At 54.4% G+C, this 18,520-nt stretch overlaps 1 protein-coding gene across 1 annotated transcript in view; it reads left to right on the plus strand.

The window, feature by feature from the left end:
* LOC129469892 (kinesin-like protein KIF1C) overlaps nucleotides 1-18,520 on the plus strand; it is a 22,134-nt gene continuing 3,614 nt past the window's right edge. Inside the window, 20 exon segments of the mRNA XM_055257087.2 lie at nucleotides 1-118; nucleotides 3,139-3,325; nucleotides 5,014-5,134; nucleotides 5,399-5,518; nucleotides 5,948-6,024; nucleotides 6,399-6,578; nucleotides 7,236-7,301; nucleotides 7,643-7,821; nucleotides 7,911-8,022; nucleotides 8,780-8,835; nucleotides 8,837-8,855; nucleotides 9,017-9,082; nucleotides 9,165-9,243; nucleotides 9,765-9,840; nucleotides 10,050-10,195; nucleotides 12,102-12,271; nucleotides 12,451-12,530; nucleotides 12,655-12,730; nucleotides 15,994-16,073; nucleotides 16,927-17,061. Coding sequence (XP_055113062.2) covers nucleotides 60-118; nucleotides 3,139-3,325; nucleotides 5,014-5,134; nucleotides 5,399-5,518; nucleotides 5,948-6,024; nucleotides 6,399-6,578; nucleotides 7,236-7,301; nucleotides 7,643-7,821; nucleotides 7,911-8,022; nucleotides 8,780-8,835; nucleotides 8,837-8,855; nucleotides 9,017-9,082; nucleotides 9,165-9,243; nucleotides 9,765-9,840; nucleotides 10,050-10,195; nucleotides 12,102-12,271; nucleotides 12,451-12,530; nucleotides 12,655-12,730; nucleotides 15,994-16,073; nucleotides 16,927-17,061 — 2,084 coding nt within the window. The 5' untranslated portion in view covers nucleotides 1-59.

Raw genomic sequence — 18,520 nt, forward strand, 5'->3', positions numbered from 1 at the left:
GCAGAAGATCTTTAAGGAGAGGGCCTTGCCAGACATCGAGAACTACATGTTTGAGACTCATGATCAACTGCGGCAGGCGGCCACCGAGTGCATGTGCAACATGGTTCTCCACAAGGAGGTGAGGCAGGGCTGAGGATGGAGACCCGGGCTTAATCAAGGCACGAGAGGCAGGCCAGGGTCAGGGCCTGGGGTGAGATCGGGAGCTGTTATGATGGCATGAAGGTAGCATTTTGGACAGAAAATCCAGGAATCCCTAAATCTTTCCTAGATTACAGCCCCCCTCCCTGTAGGGGCCCTGAGAGAAAGATACGCATAAAGGAAAAAATACAAAGCTGGGGCTTTGAATCCAAACCCTGGGCTAGATGAGGTGGAAGACACCATTTCCCTAAGTTACTTAGGCTTACATAACCTTAAAACAAAGCAAGATATGAGACCAGGGCCTCTCCGAGGTCAAGGAAGGCTAGACCACTTGCATTTATTGAAGCTCCACATGTATAAAAAAAAATGAAGAAACGCCAAATACAGTTATCAACCATTTTAGGATGTCTTAAATGTCAGCATTTAATGAACTACCACTGTTCCCATAGAAATTGTAATGCAATATAACTGTACTCATCACAGAATAATTATAGGGTTTATAAAAATAAAATGAATTCGGCTGGGCACTGTGGCTCACGCTTGTAATCCCAGCACTTTGGGAGGCCGAGGCGGGCAGATCACGAGGTCAGGAGATCGAGACCACGGTGAAACCCCGTCTCTACTAAAAATACAAAAAAACTAGCCGGGCATGGTGGCGGGCGCCTGTAGTCCCAGCTACTCGGAGAGGCTGAGGCAGGAGAATGGCGTGAACCCGGGAGGTGGAGCTTGCAGTGAGCCGAGATTGTGCCACTGCACTCCAGACTGGGTGACAGAGCGAGACTCCGTCTCAAAAAAAATAATAATAAAATAAAATAAGATAAAATGAATTCAGAACATGCTGTAGGCCTCATGGTCCAGTCATGGGACAAATGATACCCATCTGGTGAATGTCTTCTTCTTCCCATCCTGTCAGAGTACTGCTGTGCCTGTAGGTATAATCTTATCGGAGATAACAGCAGGGTCTAAATTTCAGGCCCTTCATTAACATGAGGGCCAAGCCGAATGGCCCTCCTAGGCCCCCACATAGGGGCTACCATGAGACCCAGTCTGTTTACCCTCAACGCCTGAACCTTAGATCTTCTCACTGTTATAGGGGAAAACCTAACCCATTAAAGCCTATTAAAGGCCGGGTGTGGTGGCTCACGCCTGCAATCCCAACACTTTGGGAGGCTGAGGTGGGTGGGTCACTTGAAGTCAGGAATTCGAGACCAGCCTGGCCAACCAACATGGCGAAACCCCGTCTCTACCAAAAGTACAAACATTAGCCAGGCACGGTGGTGGGTGCTTGTAGTCCCAGCTACTCGGGAGCCTGAGACACGAGAATCGCTTGAACTTGGGAGGCAGAAGTTACAGCGAGCCGAGATCGTGCCACTGCACTCCAGCCTGGGTGACAAAGCAAGACTGCATCTCAAAAAAAAAAAAAAAAAAGGCATATTAAAGTCAGGGGGAATGAAGCTACCAGGGTCTACCAGGGAGCTGGCCTAAGGCTGGGCTGGGGGCCTGGCAGCCATGGGGCAGGCAGAGAGTGTGTCCAAGGAGATGGGCGGGGAGGTTGAGAGGTTGAGAGAGGTCATGGAAGGAGGGAGGCAACCTTTCCTATGGGAGCACCGGCTGCTGCAACAACCCAAGTCAAAATGTTCAGTGGTCCCAATAGGATAGAAGTTCATTTCTTGCTCACCATGTCAAAGTCCTAGTTGGACTGGGTGGCTCACTATTTTTTTTTGTCTGAGACAGAGTCTGACTCTGTCACCCAGGCTGGAGTGCAGTGGTGTGATCTCAGCTCACTGCAGCCTCCGCCTCCTGGGTTCAAGCGATTGTCCTGCCTCAGCCTCCAGAGTAACTGGGACTACAGGCGCGTGCCACCACCCCCAGCTAATTTTTTGTATTTTTAGTAGAGATGGGGTTTCACCATGTTAGCCAGGATGGTCTTGATCTCCTGACCTCGTGGTCTGCCCGCCTTGGCCTCCCAAAGTGCTGGGATTACAGGCGTGAGCCACTGCACCTGGCCGGGTGGCTCACTTTCAAGCTGACTCAGGGATCCAGGCTTCTTTGATCATCAAGAACTGTCTTCTCCTCTGCCACACTGGGAGTGGATTCCATTCTGATGGTGAATGGGGAGACAGACTGAGGGAGAGGTGCCTGAAAGTGACACACATCATTTCTGCTCATGTTCCATCTTTGAGAACTAGGCCATCCCCACATTGAGATGTGAGAAATGGGGGAATGTAGTCCATGTAAGGGCAGTTGTGTCCCATGAGAGGGGGCCATGCTGACCCCTCTGATATATGGGTTTGACCTCTGCCATGCTCTCACCTCCCATGACCACTGCTCCGGCTTCAGGGAGATGCAGGTAGAGGGTCACACCTGGGAAGCTGTGATCTTGGTCCCCTTTTGGAGTTCCACTTCTAGGAAACCTGGCCCATTAGAATGCTCTGAGACTTGACCACCTAGATTTTACAGTAGTGCAGAGGGGTGAGGATGAGATGCTGTGAGGGGTTAATACCTCTCTGAGACATGTCAGGGCACTGGTCCCCTGGAAGCTCTTCTCCTGGTTTTCAGATCCTTGGGAAGCCTCATCTCTCACCTGGTGGAGACGGCACGGTAGCTTTCTAATACCAAGCAAACCACCTAATTGTTTCCTGCTTCTGCCCCCGTCCCTGCAAAATCATTTTATGGAAGCCCCTGAAGGCCCATCCATTATGGGAGAAACCTTCCAAGGTTCCCCAAAGAGATGGGAAATACAGTTCCTCAGGCATCATCTACCCTGCAGGATTCTGTGCCTGCCTCCTTCCCGTGGTGAGGAGGCTGAATGCAAACAGAGGTGGTGAAGCACACTAGATGGGGAATTCCTTATTTTCTTTACTTGGAAGAATTTGTAGCCCCTTTATTCAACCAGTCAGGGAAGGCTTCTTGGGGGAGGTAGCATGAGTGAGCTGCTCAAAGGGAAACTCTTAAGAGATCTTGGGTCAGAGAACTTCAGATGTATCTTACCCTCTTCAGGCTGGGCAGATTGGGGACTCGCGCCACTACTGCTGCCGCCCCCGGGGCGCGAGTCCGCCGCCCGGGCACCCGGCGAGGGGCGGGGGCAGCTCCGAACCGGCCCCGGATCCTTCCCGCTCTCGCCTCACGCTTCCCAGAAAGCTTGTCCCTCTCCGCCGAGCTGCTCCGGGAGCCCCGCCGCGCCGAGGTGAGGGCTGGGGAAGGGGGAGGGAAGGGACGCCCGCGGAGGAACGTGCCGGGTTGGGGAGCCGGGGTCCGGCGGCGCGATTTAGGCTCAAGAGCCGGGATCATGTGCTGTTTGTTCTGCGGAGGCGCAGAGAGGTGCCAGGCCCGGGCGGCCGCCGGCTGGCTGGACAGGAGGACGGGTCCGCATGGCCGCCCTGAGAGGCCGGGCGGGGACCTGTGTGAGAACCGCCGGGTGGGCAAGGTGCAGGTGGCCCGAGACCCCCTTTCGGGCCGGTCGGCCCCACCCCAGCCGCCCAGTATCCTCCTTGTACCCCACGGCTGCTTCACAGCTGCACGGGCCGACCCCTGTCCCTACCTCTATTCCTTTACCCCGCTGGCCCCCAGCCGTGCCACCCCATTCCTTGTCCCATTAGCTGCAGCAACGGCGTCACCATCGCTTGTCCCCACCAGTGTCCTTCCCTCCCCTGGTCAGGGTCTAGGGGGTCAGGGCTGTTCTTCTTGAGCCAGCTTCTGTGATTCCAGCTACTCCCTTCCTGTCCTGGGACAGACCAGCCCCTCACCCTCCCATGCTCTGCCCAGGAAGACTGGTGAGGGGAGGCCCAGTGTGACAGGAGTTTGGGGCCCACTGGGGCCACAGGAGGGGGCTCAGCATCCTTTATCCCTCTTCGTGGTCCTCCTCCCTGTTGTCCGTGGGCGTGGGCTGTTCAGCCTCTCCTCCCAGGGTGTGGGCACCCGATCACCCACATTCCTGGGCTCCAGCCTGGCACCTTCCCCAGGGCAGTGGACGCCATAGCACTAGCCCCAGGCTGGGGCTGGCACCAGCCAGCCGGCTTCCTTTTCTTTCTCTCTTTCAGGGAGGCCCCAGGGACCCTCTACCCTCAAACACAGGTATTTCTGGGTGCCCCAAGGGTGGAGCCCTGAGGGTTGGTCTGATGGCTACAGGATGACCCCACCCTCCCCTGCCCTTTGTCCTGGATCCTGTGGAGGAAGTGCTGGGGGCTGGGCAAGGGGCTTAGAGCCCACACAGCTGGCCCTGTGGATCCCAGTCCTGGGCCCTACCTACAGCCCTTGGACTTTGCCCATCCGCACTACCGGCCTGGTGCATGTAGGTTGTGGGCCTCAGGTGGGAACTGGATTCTCCCTTGCCGACCCTGTGGGGGAATTTTAGGACAGGTTTTGCATTTGCAGTTTCCTCTCTGGTCTCTTTTCTGGGCTCCCAGTTTATGCTTTGGCCCCGGAGTTCCCCGTCCTGCCTCTTTAACACCTTGTGTTTGCTGTGCTGTGTGTCTTCCTCCTTTCCTCTCCCATTCTTTCCTTCATAGCATGACCTCAGGCTTGCCTTTTGTCTTATTTCTCTAATTTTCTTGGTGTCTGTGACCCTCTGCCCCTCCTCTCTCTCTTCCCACCACCCTCACGTCTCTGCTCATGTGCCCCTCTCTGAATTGCCCTCTGTCCAGCCTCTTTCTCTCTCTGTCCTCTATCTGAACGTTCAGTACATTTGCGAGTGACAAGGAATAAAAATATCACCGTCCCTGCCCTTGGATTCACATTGCATTCAGCCACTCCAGAGGGTCGGCTGTCCGTACTTTTCCTACTATTCCCCCGATAACGTTGGCCCTCCACCCTGGGAACCCCAGACAGGTCTCTGGAACCACAGGTGCCTCCTAACAACTCTTCCCCCACAACCAGGGTATCTCCCAGAGCCCCAGCTGGTGTGGCCAGGCCCCAGGAGTAGGATGGGGCTCCCCCTACGAGGGCAGGTGGCAGCCAGAACTGATACATCCCGCCTGGTCTGGGGCCAGGACGCCAGGTAACTCTGGGGGAGACCGCCCAGGTTCCTGCAAGCTGGTATATGGCTGGGGAGAGAGGCAGAAATACCTTTGGGAGTCTCTCAAGACAGTGACATTTGGGAGGAAAGCCAAGGGAATGAGAGCTGGGTCCTTGAGAGGCTGGGTGGCTCTGGGGGAGATGTGAAGAGACTGGTTCCGGGAAGAAGCTGGGAGGCAATGTTTGGGTCCCCGCAGTGGTTCTGACCCCACCACTCCTTTCTCTGTCCTCCGGCTGAGGAGGGCAGGAGTGTCTGGAGCCATGGCTGGTGCCTCGGTGAAAGTGGCAGTGAGAGATCGGCCCTTGAACGCCCGCGAGACCAGCCAGGATGCCAAGTGTGTGGTCAGCATGCAGGGCAACACCACCTGTGAGTGAGTCCCCAGGGCCTGGCTGGGCACAGGCAGGGAAGGCCGGGCCCAGCCGGGCCCACCACACAGGCCCGTCCCGCTAGGCCAAACTAAGAGGAGGGTTATGCTGGGCACAGAGCAGGTGCTAGTCGTAAGGGCAGGGGCTGGGGCAGGCTGGCCTTTCCCGTGTTCCCAGTCCCTGGGAGGGGGAATGTTGGCCTGGAGCCCTCCATTGCCCAATCCAGGGAGGCAGCTCAGTGGGGGCGGGTCCTAGGAAGCCAAAATTAGCTTTGGTGGCTGGAGGGGGTGGGGAATATTAAAGGGGAGAGATGAGTCAGGACAGTGGTGAGGAGTGGGATGCTTGGATTCCAGGGGCTGGTGGGGGTATGGGCAGAGACTGGGAGTACCTGACCTTGACTTTCCTTCCTTTACCCTCTCCTGCCCCTCAGCCATCATCAACCCTGAACAGAGCAAGGATTCCCCCAAAAGCTTCACGTTTGACTACTCCTACTGGTCACACACTTCGGTGGGTTGTTGGGCTGGGGGAAGAGCAAGGCAGTGAGAGACAGTGGATGTAGGTCCTGGGGAGGGGACATGTTAAGAAATAGGACCCCCCAGGGCATTAGTCAAGCTGAATTGGGAGAATGATCCTGGGTGGGCGTGGTAGGACCCTTAGGCTATGATTGAGGCCTCGACAGGAAGGCAGAATCCCTTGGGGTAATTAGGACCAGCAGGGGCTGGATAGGATCCTTGGGGTGATAAGGACAATGATGAGGGTGAGAGGGCACACAGGTCCTTTGGGGAATCATCAGTGATGGAAGCAAGACCCTTGGGACAGAGACACGAAGGATAAAGACATCCAGGGTTCCTCTGTTTTTCTCTGCCCCCACTTTCTCCTAGGCAGAGGACCCCCAGTTTGCATCTCAGCAGCAAGTGTGTCGGGACATTGGAGAAGAGATGCTGCTCCACGCCTCTGAAGGCTACAACGTGTGCGACTTTGCCTACCGGCAGACCGGGGCTGGGAAATCCTATACCATGATGGGGCGGCAGGAGCCAGGGCAGCAGGGCATCGTGCCCCAGGTACGCCTAGGACCTGGTGGGGCAGCCAGGGCAGGAGCGTCTTTAGCTGCCGTCTGAGGAAGGAAGGACCAGGGTCTGAGGATTATGGAACAGAGACCTGGCTCTGAGGCCATTGGTGATGGGAGATAGAGGTTGACTGCAAGCTGGACAACCTTCTGGGGTGGGAGGGTCTTTGCCCCTATCAGAGGCAGTGAGCCTCAGTGAGAAGAGCAAGACTTTGGCATCAGTGAGCCTTGGGTTCGAGCGCCAGTTTTACAACTTACTACTATTTTACTTGGTTTCATAATGATTTGTGAGTATAGTTCTCCTGCAGGCTTGTGTACCACCAGTAGAGTGTTAAGTGTAGAAATGCCGATTGGGATCACGGAGTTAACCGTAATTGTCCCTGGCTGTCCAGCATAGCAACCTGGCACACAGGCTTGGGAGTCAGGACTCCTGGGGTTTGCACCCTGGCTGGCTGAATGCTAGCCTGTGATCTTGGGCAAGTGGGAACCCCTCTGAGGTTGTTTTCCCATCTGTGAAATGGGAATAACCCCTCCCTCAGGGCTGTGGTAAGGGTTAAATGGGGTCACTTGGGACTGGCCCTGGCCTGTGGCTGGACACTTCAGGTGTGCCCTGAGCAGGAGCTTCTCTGTATTTCCCTGTGTCCCCCTCCAGCTCTGTGAGGACCTCTTCCCTCGCGTTAGTGAGAACCAGAGTGCTCAGCTATCCTACTCTGTGGCGGTAAGCCCGGGTCTTGATGGTGGCGGGGCTGAGAGGGGTCCAGACTGCCGAGGGCCGTCGCGAGAATCAGACAGCCTGGGATCTAATCCTGGCTCTGCTGGTTACTGACTGTGACTTGGGGCAGTGATTGTGTCCTTCAGCTTCGTATGTTCATCTGGGAGATGCTAATGATCGGATGCACCTCCTGGCTTGTTGGGCAGGTCGCTGAGCTAGCATCCGCAGAATGCTTCGCACTGTGTATTAGCTGCAGTCACCTGGATCATGTCCAGTGGAGTCAGATTAAGTTTCGTTGTCATTGTTGTGGCTAGTTTTGTTACTTCTCATTTGCTTTTCCCACTCAGGTGAGCTGTATGGAGATCTGTTGTGAGCGGGTACGAGACCTCTTGAACCTCAAGAGTCGGGGTTCTCTGCAGGTCTGGGAGCACCCCATCCTGGGCCCCTACGTGCGGGACGTGTCCAGATTGGCTGTGACCTCCTACGCAGACATTGCTGACCTCATGGACTGTGGAAATAAAGCACGGTGAGGCAGGCTGATGGAGCAGAGGGCAAGGGGGCCAGGGTCGGGAAGGTGAGAGGCAGGATCCAGTGACTGCTTCCTTTGCCCTCAAGGACTGTGGCTGCCACCAACATGAATGAGACCAGCAGCCGTTCCCATGCCGTCTTTACCACCGTCTTCACACAGCACTGCCATGACCAGCCCATGGGGCTAGACTCGGAGAAGGTGGGATCGCCCCTGCTCCCGCGCCGGACGCAACCTCCCCTGGTAATAGGGACAGTGACATGGTAGAAGGGTCTTGGGCCCTCCCTGCCCTTGCTGGGTTGAGTGCCTCCTCAGGACTTCCATGACCACGCCCCACCCCCACCCTGTTTTTCCATCAGATTAGTCTGTCCCCCTCTACTATTTGCTTGTCTTTTTTTTTTAAGACAGAGTCTCGCTCTGTCACCCAGGCTGGAGTACAGTGGTGCAGTGGTGCGATCTCAGCTCACTGCAACCTCCACCTCCTGGGTTCAAGTGATTCTCCTGCCTCAGCCTCCCAAGTACCTGGCATTACAGGCATGTGCCACCAGGCCCGGCTAATGTTTTTGTATTTTTAGTAGAGAAGAGGTTTCGCCGTGTTGGCCAGGCTGGTCTTGAACTCCTGACCTCAGGTGATCCACCCGCCTCAGCCTCCCAAAGTGCTGGGATTACACATGTGAGCCACCGCACCCGGCTGTTCTTACGAGACCCAGGACAGGGCTCGGATCCCTTGTGTGTCCCTTGTCCATGCCTGTGGTGGGCCTGTAGCTATTTGTAATTGAGCGAGTAACCACCGTCTCACTGTTGTCACGTATTCTGTTTCTCCCGGCCTCCTCCCTCGCCTCCTCCTGGCTCTCTCTAGCTCTTGCCAGCTGCCCACATTCCTGCTGGGTGCTTCCCTGATTTGCCTGCCCCATCCCCCACCCGCACCTTATCTCCTGCCTGTTTCCTCTGACCCCAGGTCAGTCAGATCAGTTTGGTGGACCTTGCTGGGAGTGAGCGAGCCGACTCCTCGGGCCCGGGGCATGCGCCTGAAGGTGAGGGGGCTTCAGAGGGTGGTTTGTTGTGGGGCAGTGTTGTGGGGTGTGTGTGGAGGTCTCCAGTCAGAACCTGAGACTCTCACTGGGGAGGTAGGAAGGGGAAGTGGATCAGATTGGGAGAGGAGGGTCTCATCCCCACATTCCTCATCCTTTTCTAGGAGGGAGCCAACATCAATAAGTCCCTGACTACACTAGGGAAGGTGATCTCGGCCCTTGCAGATATGGTGAGACCTGGGTGTTGGAAAGAGAAGGGCTTGGGAAAGGGGGGTGACCCACCCTAACCTCCTTCCCCCTTTTATCCCCCAGCAATCAAAGAAGCGGAAGTCGGATTTTATCCCCTACAGGGACTCTGTGCTCACCTGGCTGCTCAAGGAAAATTTGGGTGAGGGCCTCTTCCTCTCTCTCTGCCGACCCTGACACATCCCACAGACTCTTTCGATACTTCTGACAAATCCCCTTGCTATGCCGAGAATCCCAAATCCCGTTGTCTTCCTTCTCCCCCTGACCCTTCAAAGGGAACATCCTTTTGAAGATTTCCTGATGCTGAGAACAAGGCCATACCCTGCCGTCAAGCCAAGGGCCTCGCTGACCTGGCTACTCATGACCTCACTGACCTGGCTACTCATGACCCCTGCCTGATCCCTGATCCCTGATCTCACACCCACTGCTGCACTGCTGACTTCATCCCCCTTCCATGCTTCTGTGACTGTCCTGCAGATATATCTCCCTGACCTCATTCCCTCCCATAACCAGATGTCATGGTTAGTTTCACCACCCTAGATTCCCCTACCTCAGACCATGACCCTATAAGACCCCCGCCTGGGCAGTGGGCCCCAGCCCCATGACCCGGTTTGACTTTTCTTAGCCCCTCCCTCAGCTGAAGCTTTTCCCTGCACTCCATTCACAGGTGGGAACTCACAGCAATGATGGCAGCCCTGAGCCCTGCTGACATCGATTACGAGGAGACTCTCAGCACCCTCAGGTGGGGCTTCTGGCTCTAGCAGGGATGGGGCAGCGTAGGAAAAGTGCCAGGAGTTTAGAGGCGAGTTGCTCAGGATCCTGCTCGTGAGACGGGGGAGGTCCCGGAGCCCTGCCACAATATCTTGAGACCTGGGAGAGGGGGAAGGAGAAACAGCAGACCAAGGGTCCCCTGCCCCCAGGCCTCACCGACCCTGCTCCTCTGTCACCCAGGTATGCTGACTGCACCAAGCAGATCCGCTGCAATGCCATCATCAACGAGGACCCTAATGCCCGGCTGATTAGAGAGCTGCAGGAGGAAGTAGCCCGGCTGTGGGAACTGCTGATGGCTCAGGGACTGTCAGCCTGTGCTCTGGAAGGTTGAGGTTCCAGGGAGGGGCAGCTCAGGGATGCCCCTTGGCCCACCCCATCCCTCCTCACTTGCCTTTGCCCAGTCCTGGAGCCAGGGAGGGACGACGCACTATGAAACCCTTCATGTGCTCAGTGGCGTGGACACAGATGTGCAGAGGGACATATGTCTTCAGATGTGACAGAGCTAGGAGGGACTAATTCTCTAGGGGAGAATCAGGATCCAGAGGGACCTGTCAGGCTCCTGGAACTAATAAAATGACCATTACAGGAAAAAATGGCAATATATACTTAGAGGTCAAACAGTAAATTGTTAAGAAGAGGCTAGGCTACTGGGTGACTTTCTTGACAGAAGTTCTTGCAAAATGTCAGAGTCGAAGTGGACCATAGCCTAACAGATCTCAGTGGAGTGCTTTCTAGCATGTCAGGCTCAGCCTCACTGATGGAAATAGTGTCCAAGTCAGAGGATGTGTAATCCATGTTGACTGGGTCAGGAATGGACCCTGCATTCAGTCTTGAGATCATCCCATTGAGAATAGTCAGGGTGCTGAGGGGCATAGTGTGGGGAATATGAGTGTTCTTGGAAAGAGAAGGATAAGGTAGCCAGGCTGTTTGCCTTCCAACATTTGAGGGATTTTCTTGCAGAAGAGAAAGCACTAAGGACTTTTTATCCCAGAGGGCAGAACTAGAAATACCAGCACACATGACGTGGGGCCAGTTTCAGCTTAACACAGCTAAGAATTCTTTTTTGAGACGGAGTCTTGCTCTGTCACCAGGCTGGAGTGCAGTGGCTCGATCTTGGCTCACTGCAACCTCCACCTCCTGGGTTCAAGCGATTCTCCTGCCTCAGCCTCCCAAATAGCTGGGATTACAGGCGCCCACCACCACACCTGGCTAATTTTTGTACGTTTAGTAGAGACGGGGGTTTTAGCCTGGTACAGTGGCTCATGCCTGTAATCCCAGCATTTGGGGAGGCCAAGGCAGGCAGGTCACCTGAGTTGAGGAGTTCGAGACCAGCCTGACCAATGTGGTGAAACCTCTACTAAAAATACAAAAATTAGCTAGGTGTGGTGGCACGCGCCCGTAATCCCAGCTACTTGAGAGGCTGAGGCAGGAGAATCGCTTGAACCCAGGAGGCGGAGGTTGCGGTGAGCCAAGATCTCGCCACTGCACTCCAACCTGGGTGACAGAGGGAGACTCCATCTCAAAAAAGAAAAGTTCGACACAGAGGTTTCTAGATGGGCCAGGCTGCTCTTGAACTCCTGACCTAAGGTGATGTGCCCACCTTGGCCTCCCAAAGTGCTGGGATTACAGGTGTGAGCCACTGTGTCCGGCCCAGCTAAGTATTTTCTTTTTTTGAGACGGTCCCGCTCTGTCGCCCAGGCTGGAGTGCAATGGCGTGGTCTCGGCTCACTGCAGCCTCCGCCTCCTAGGTTCAAGCGATTCTCCTGCCTCGGCCTCCCAAGTAGCTAGGATTACAGGCACCCGTCACCACACCAGGCTAATTTTTGTATTTTAGTAGAGACGGGATTTCACCATGTTGGCCAGGCCGGTCTCGAACTCCTGACCTCAGGTGATCCACCCACCTCGGCCTCCCAAAGTGCTGAGATTACAGGTGTGAGCCCCCACACCTAGCCCCACCTAAGAATTTTCTGATGGTGCAAGTCATCTAATAGTGGGAAGGACTGGCCGCCTCCTTCAGTAATGAGCTCTCCACCCCTGGAGTTGAAGCAGAGAGACTGGGTGCCCATTTGTCGTGGCTGCAGTAGGAGGGCTCGCTCCTTGCCTGGTAGGAGGCTGACCAGCGGTCTTCTGTAGTCCTTACAGACTGGTCCTCTGTGAAGCTCTTGGTCTCCTGGATGTCTCTCATCAGCTCCTTTCCTTAGCCTCATTCTTTTTCCTCTATCTCCCTCCCAGGCCTGAAGACAGAAGAAGGGAGTGTCAGAGGCGCCCTGCCAGCTGTGTCATCTCCCCTGGCTCCAGTTTCACCCTCATCACCCACCACACATCATGGGGAGCTGGAGCCGTCATTCTCCCCCTACACGGAGCCCCAGATTGGGCCCGAGGAAGCCATGGAGAGGCTGCATGTGGGAAGCTGGAGCTGGCAAGGGCTGGGGGTCTGGGCGTTCCTGGGAGTTCACTTCTCCAAAGTCAAGCTTGAGAAAGAAGGAATTCTAGGAGTAGCGTGGCCCCAGGGTAGGTTGTCCCTACCCTGGGTCTGCTTGTCCCAGACCATCCTGAAACCTACCCACCCTTAGGCCCCCAGGAGACAGAGAAGATTATAGCTGAGCTGAACGAGACATGGGAGGAGAAGCTACGCAAGACAGAAGCCCTGAGGATGGAGAGGTGTGAGGGCCGACAGCTGGGGTCCTGGGAGGAGCTGGAGGCTGTGGGGGAGGTCAGGCCCCACAGGGAAGGAGGTCACAGGCGATGAAGCTAAGACTGACATTTGCCTCCCCTCTGCCTACAGAGAAGCATTGCTGGCTGAGATGGGGGTGACCGTCCGGGAGGATGGGGGAACTGTGGGCGTCTTCTCTCCAAAGAAGGTGAGTGAGGAATCGGGCGAGGAGGCCTAGAGAGCTCACTGGATGCTTAGAAGAGAGGCAGCGGGTGCAGGGTAGTGAGTGCTGTCCCTGATCACTCCCTTTGAGGTCCCCGGCTTGTCCGTCCATCATTTCTGTCCCCTCCGCTGCCACCTCCTCTCTGTGTTGTCTAGTCATCCCTGCCTTCTCCCTCCAGCCACTTGACAGTCAGCCTCAGGAGAGGGAGAGGACCTGGGAAATCGGAGGTTGGTTGGGATAGAGACTGAGGCACTGTGCATGCTTTTGTATCATTTGTGTTTTGTATTCTGTGCATACTCAGATAGCTAAAGAAATCTATTTTTCAAAAGGATAACTTGGGAAGACGAGACTAAAGGGAATAGAGGAGGCGTGAGCACTACATTGTAAGACAGTGGTTACCAGTGCAGCGAGAGGTTGGTTATAGATGGAGGCACCCGTGTAGCTTGGAGCTATGCCGCAACTGGTTTCCTAGAGAAGGTGGTTTGGACAGTGGAACCTGAAAGGTGGACAGGACTTGGGGGGTATGGAGGAGTAGGGCCACCATGAGGTTGAACAGGCTGGGGTATGTGTTGGGGTGAGTGGGACACGCCAGTGCTTGACACGTGCCTGCTGCCAGGTTTTAGGTGCCTAATAAATCTTTGCTGAAAGGAAGGAAGGAGCAGGGCAGGAGAGGTCAGGCTCAGGTGGAGGCAGAAAGATACTCCAAATATTAATAACCATCCGGCACAGGGACTGACCAGTCAGAAAGGGCACTGGCTATAGACAGCCAGCAGCGCTGTACCGCTGCATACCAATGAAGGGATGGTGCAGAGGCCAGTTTGAGCAGAGCATGAACTTCCAGTTCCACCAGGGAACCAGCCCAGCCTGTCTGGACCATGGTGTGAAGCAGCAGAGGATCAGGCCCTAAGTCAGATACACTGTGCTCTGAGCCAGACAGGGTCACTGGGGGCTGCCTGGAAGAGGTGATGCATTACCAGAACAAGGCTTCTCTCTATTTTGTAAAGTCAGGTCCATCTAGGGGACTAAGCAAGCAGGGATCACTGAACCCCTGTTCGGAAAAGGGGAGAGGGGTTTTGTCTTGCCTGGCCCAAGCCACAGTGAGGGAGTGAGAGAGCTGTGGGCAGCAGGCCAGGCTGCTTGTCTGGGGTCTTGTCTGGGGCTTTGGGGTCCTTCTGAGGGAGCCAGACTCTTCTGGGACCCAGCCACACCTAGGTGGAAAGAGGGGCTACAAGATGCCCTCAGTATGGCTTCCAGCCACCTTTGTATACCTGGAGCTGGGCCGCTTCCACCACGGTTGCAAGGATGGAGAAAAAGCAGAAAGGAGTGGGGAGACTGGTGGGGTGGAGGTTTCTCCCTTGGAGAGCTTGCAGAGATGCCACCTGCCAAAGCCTGGAGACCAAAGGAGGGGGTTCTTGTTTTAATTGTTCTTACAAAGGTAATACACACCAGAGAGGACATTCTAATAGTTCTAAAAGGTGTGTACAGTGAGAAGTTACGTCTCTCAGTTTACAGCATTTTGTTATAGAAAAAAAAAAAAAGTAACCCTCCATCCTTCCCACCCTTAAGTTCCCCTCTCAGAGGCAGCCTTCATTATGAGTTCTTTTTTTTTTTTCTGAGACGGAGTCTCCTACTGTCACCCAGGCTGGAGTGCAACGGTGCAATCTCGGCTCGCTGCAACCTCTGCCTCCCGGGTTCATACGATTCTTCTGCCTCAGCCTCCCAAGTAGCTGGGATTACAGGCACACACCACCACCCCCGGCTAATATTTTGTATTTGTAGTAGAGACGGGGTTTCACCGTGTTAGCCAGAATGGTCTCAATCTCCCGACCTTGTGATCCGCCCGCCTTGGCCTCCCAAAGTGCCGGGATTACAGGTGTGAGCCACGATGCCCGGCCCAAGGAGAATATAGTACGAACTCATAATGGGCCGGGCACGGTGGCTCACGCCTGTAATCCCAGCACTTTGGGAGGCTGTTGTTGGGGACATTGGCAGTCAGGGATACAGGAGGCCTGCTTTGGAGGGAGTGCTCAGGGGTCCGCTGGGTGGAAGTACAGAGTCCGGGAGAGAGGCCTGGGAGGGGGGCTTGGACAGGTGGACTAGAGCCAGGACATGGAGGAGGCCCAGGGATGCCAGGGGAAAAAGTAGGCTCAAGTCCAGCGGGGCTGGGGTTCCAGCTGGAGAGGTCTCAGCAGCGAAGCAAAGACATGGCCATAGCGAGGTGTGGGCAGGAAGCTGGGAGACCTGAGGGGTGGCAGGAAGGCAGGTGGGCCTGGGGCAGGGTGGTGCTGAGGGATGGACAGGTGTGTGGCAGGGCAGCAGCTGGCGGGAAGGGAGACTTCCCCAGGCGTGGCAGCGGGGGGTACAGAGGCAGCATGGGGGTACAGAGGCAGCATGGCCTGTATGCCACCCAGAGTACTGCCCAGCAAGGGCAGGGCTGTTGTAATGGAAACAAGTCAGGAGAAAGAGCTTTGGGAGAAGGGAATGGGCCGGGTTTTCAGCACAGAGCAGCGTAACAATCACTCAGGTGTTCAGGATGGACTTGGCCTGGGGCCTTAGGCAGGGACAGCCCCAGGCGGGTGCTGCAGGGACCCAGGCTTGAGGTGAAGCAGCCGAGGGAGGGGTGGTCACTGTGGAAGAGTCAGGGAGTCTGCTTCAAGAAACATGTTTGTTCCATTTGCTTTTGAGTTGAAGTGACACTTTTTATTTTTAAATTGTGAAAGTAATTGATGTGTGTAGGAAATTCAAGGTTGATGAAAGGTGGGGAGTACCAGTCTGCTTACTCAGTCTCCCCCAACTCTCCAGAAGCTGCAAGGTACATTTTGAGGAAAGAAATGATGGGACCTGAGACAGAGGAATATAGGGAAGAAGAAGAGAATGCAGGGGGTCCGGGGCTTCTGGTCAGGGAGCCTGGTGGGTCGAGGTGCTTCTGAAGAGACAGGCCTTGGGAAGGGTTGCTGACCTGGATGCAGCAGGATGGGTGGGGTGATTTTTGTAGGCCCCCCGTGTGAGGAGAGGGTGGATCAGGCTGTCCCGAAAGCGGTTGGTGTGAGAGGTGGGAACCAAAGAATGTCATCAGGGTGGAGGGATGACGATGGGAGAAGTACAGAAGGCAGGAGAGCTCTCCAGAGTGAGGGGGTGCAGCTGGCAGTGCCAGGCCTGGAGGGGTTTCTCCTCCCACTGCTCCCTTTCTTCCTTTCCATAGCGCCCCCTGGCTGGCTCCCCCTGACCACCTTTCTCTCCCCGCTTAGACTCCCCACCTGGTGAACCTGAACGAAGACCCTCTGATGTCTGAGTGTCTGCTCTACCACATCAAAGATGGCGTCACCAGGTAGCGTGTACCCAGCGGCCTGGGGGGGCAGCCTCTGCTTTTGGGGTGTGGCTGCCAAGGGTTGGCCACATTGGCGTCTCCCTTCCCTGGTGGTCCCTGGAGATACCTCAGATCTCTAAACAGCTGCCTCCACAGCCCTGCATGCTCTTCTAGGTTCCAGAGAAGTTGGTGAGCGTGCCTGCTCAGTGGCTGTCTTGCCTCCACCTGCCAGTTCGGTTAGGGCGAGACGTCCTTGTTTACTGGGGCAGGAGAGTTGGGAAACATAAACCCCCGCATTCTTTTTTTTTTTTTTTTTTTGAGACGGAGTCTCACTCTGTCGCCCAGGCTGGAGTGCAGTGGCGCAATCTCGGCTCAGTGCAAGCTCCGCCGCCCGGGTTCACGCCATTCTCCTGCCTCAGCCTCTCCGAGTCGCTGGGACTACAGGCGCCCGCCACCACGCCCGGCTAATTTTTTTGTATTTTTAGTAGAGACGGGGTTTCACCATGGTCTTGATCTCCTGACCTCGTGATCCGCCCGCCTCGGCCTCCCAAAGTGCTGGGATTACAAGCGTGAGCCACCGCACCCGGCCTAATGTTTGTATTTTTAGTAGAGACGGTGTTTCACCATGTTGGCCGGGCTGCTCTCAAACTCCTGACCTCAGGTGATTCACCCGCCTCGGCCTCCCAAACTGTTAGCATCACAGGTGTGAGCCACCGTGCCCAGCCAATCATTGTATTCATTTTTGAAAGTATTTATGGAAGGCCCGCTGTGTAGAATGCATTTTGTTATGTATTTGGATGACACAAAGGCGTATAATATACATAAGTAAAATCCTACAAGGCCTGGCCCTGTCCCTCTCCTACCTCCTTTCTAGCACTCTCGGCCTCCCAACAAATTGCTTATGGTTCTCTGCAGACCCCACACTGTGTCCTACCTTTGTGCCTTTCCTCTTCCTGGAAGATCCTCCACACCTCACAGCCCCCTTCTACTGGCTGGCTCCTACTCACCGGTGAGTCTCAGCTTAGCTGCTGTAGCCTCAGGAGGCCTTGACTCTCTCAGACTGGGTTAAGAATCTCCCTCCCTCCCTCCCTCCCTTCCTTCCTCCCTCCCTTCCTCCCTTCCTTCCTTCCTTCCTCTCTTCCTTCCTTCCTTCCTCCTTTCCTCCTTTCCTCCTTTCCGTTCCTTTCCTTCCTTATTTTTCTTTATTATTATTATTACTTTTTTTTTGAGATGGGATCTTGCTCTTGTTGCCCAGGCTGGAGTGCAATGACACCATCTTGGCTCACTGCAACCTCTGCCTCCCGAGTTCAAGCGATTCTCCTGCCTCAGCCTCCCAAGTAGCTGGGATTACAGATGTGCGGCACCACACCTGGCTAATTTTGAATTTTTAGTAGAGATGAGGTTTCTCCATATTGGTCAGGCTGGTCTTGAACTCCTGACCTCAGGTGATCCACCTGCCTGCAGCCTCCCATAGTGCTGGGATTATAGGCGTGAGCCACCGTGCCTGGTCACTTTTCCTTTCTTTCTACAGGGTCTTGCTCTGTTGCCCAGGCTTTAGTGCAGTGGTGTGATCACAGCTCACTGCAGCCTTGATCCCCAGGGCTCAAGCAATCCTCCCATCTCAGCCTCTTCAGTAGCTGGGGCTACAGGTACATGCCACTACACCTCATGAATTTTTTTAATTTTTAATTTTATTTTTTGGTAGAGACAGGGTCTCACTATGTGTTGTGGACCTCAGGTGATCCACCCGTGTCGGCCTCCCAAAGTGCTGGAATTACAGGCATGAGCCACCGCGCCCAGCCTGGCATTTATTCTTGATTAAAATTTGTCAGCAAACTAGGCGCAGAAGGGAGAACTTCCTCAGCCTGGTAAAAACCTATAGCTAACGCTAACATCATACATAATAGAGAAAGGTTGAATGCTTTCCCCCGAAGATCAGCGATGAGGAAAGGATGTCCATTCTCATTATTTCTAGTCAACATTATACTGGAGGTTCCGGCCCATGAAATAAGGGAGAAAATTTTAAAATACCCATATTGGAAAGAAAAAAGTATAACTGTATTAGGAGACAATGTAATCACTTATATAGACAATTCAATGAAGCCTATAAGAAAGCTAATTGTGATTTAGCAAGGTTGCAGAATTCAAGATCCATGTACAAAAATAAAATATATTTCTATATATTAGCAACTAACAATCAGAAATGGAAATTTTAAAAATAACATATACAATAGCAACAAAATGAATGAAATATATAGAGATAAATATGGAAAAAAGTATGTGAGGCTCATATACTAAAAACTATGAAATATTGCTGAGATAAATTCAAGAAGACTCAAGTAGATAGGATGATATTCATGAGTTAGAAGGCTCATTATTAAAATATCAACTATCTCCAAATTGATCTACAGATTTAATAAAATTCCAATCAAGCAGGGTGTAGTGGCTCACACCTGTAATCGAAGCAC

This window comes from Symphalangus syndactylus, chromosome 20 (assembly GCF_028878055.3).
Source record: "Symphalangus syndactylus isolate Jambi chromosome 20, NHGRI_mSymSyn1-v2.1_pri, whole genome shotgun sequence".
NCBI lineage: Eukaryota > Metazoa > Chordata > Mammalia > Primates > Hylobatidae > Symphalangus > Symphalangus syndactylus.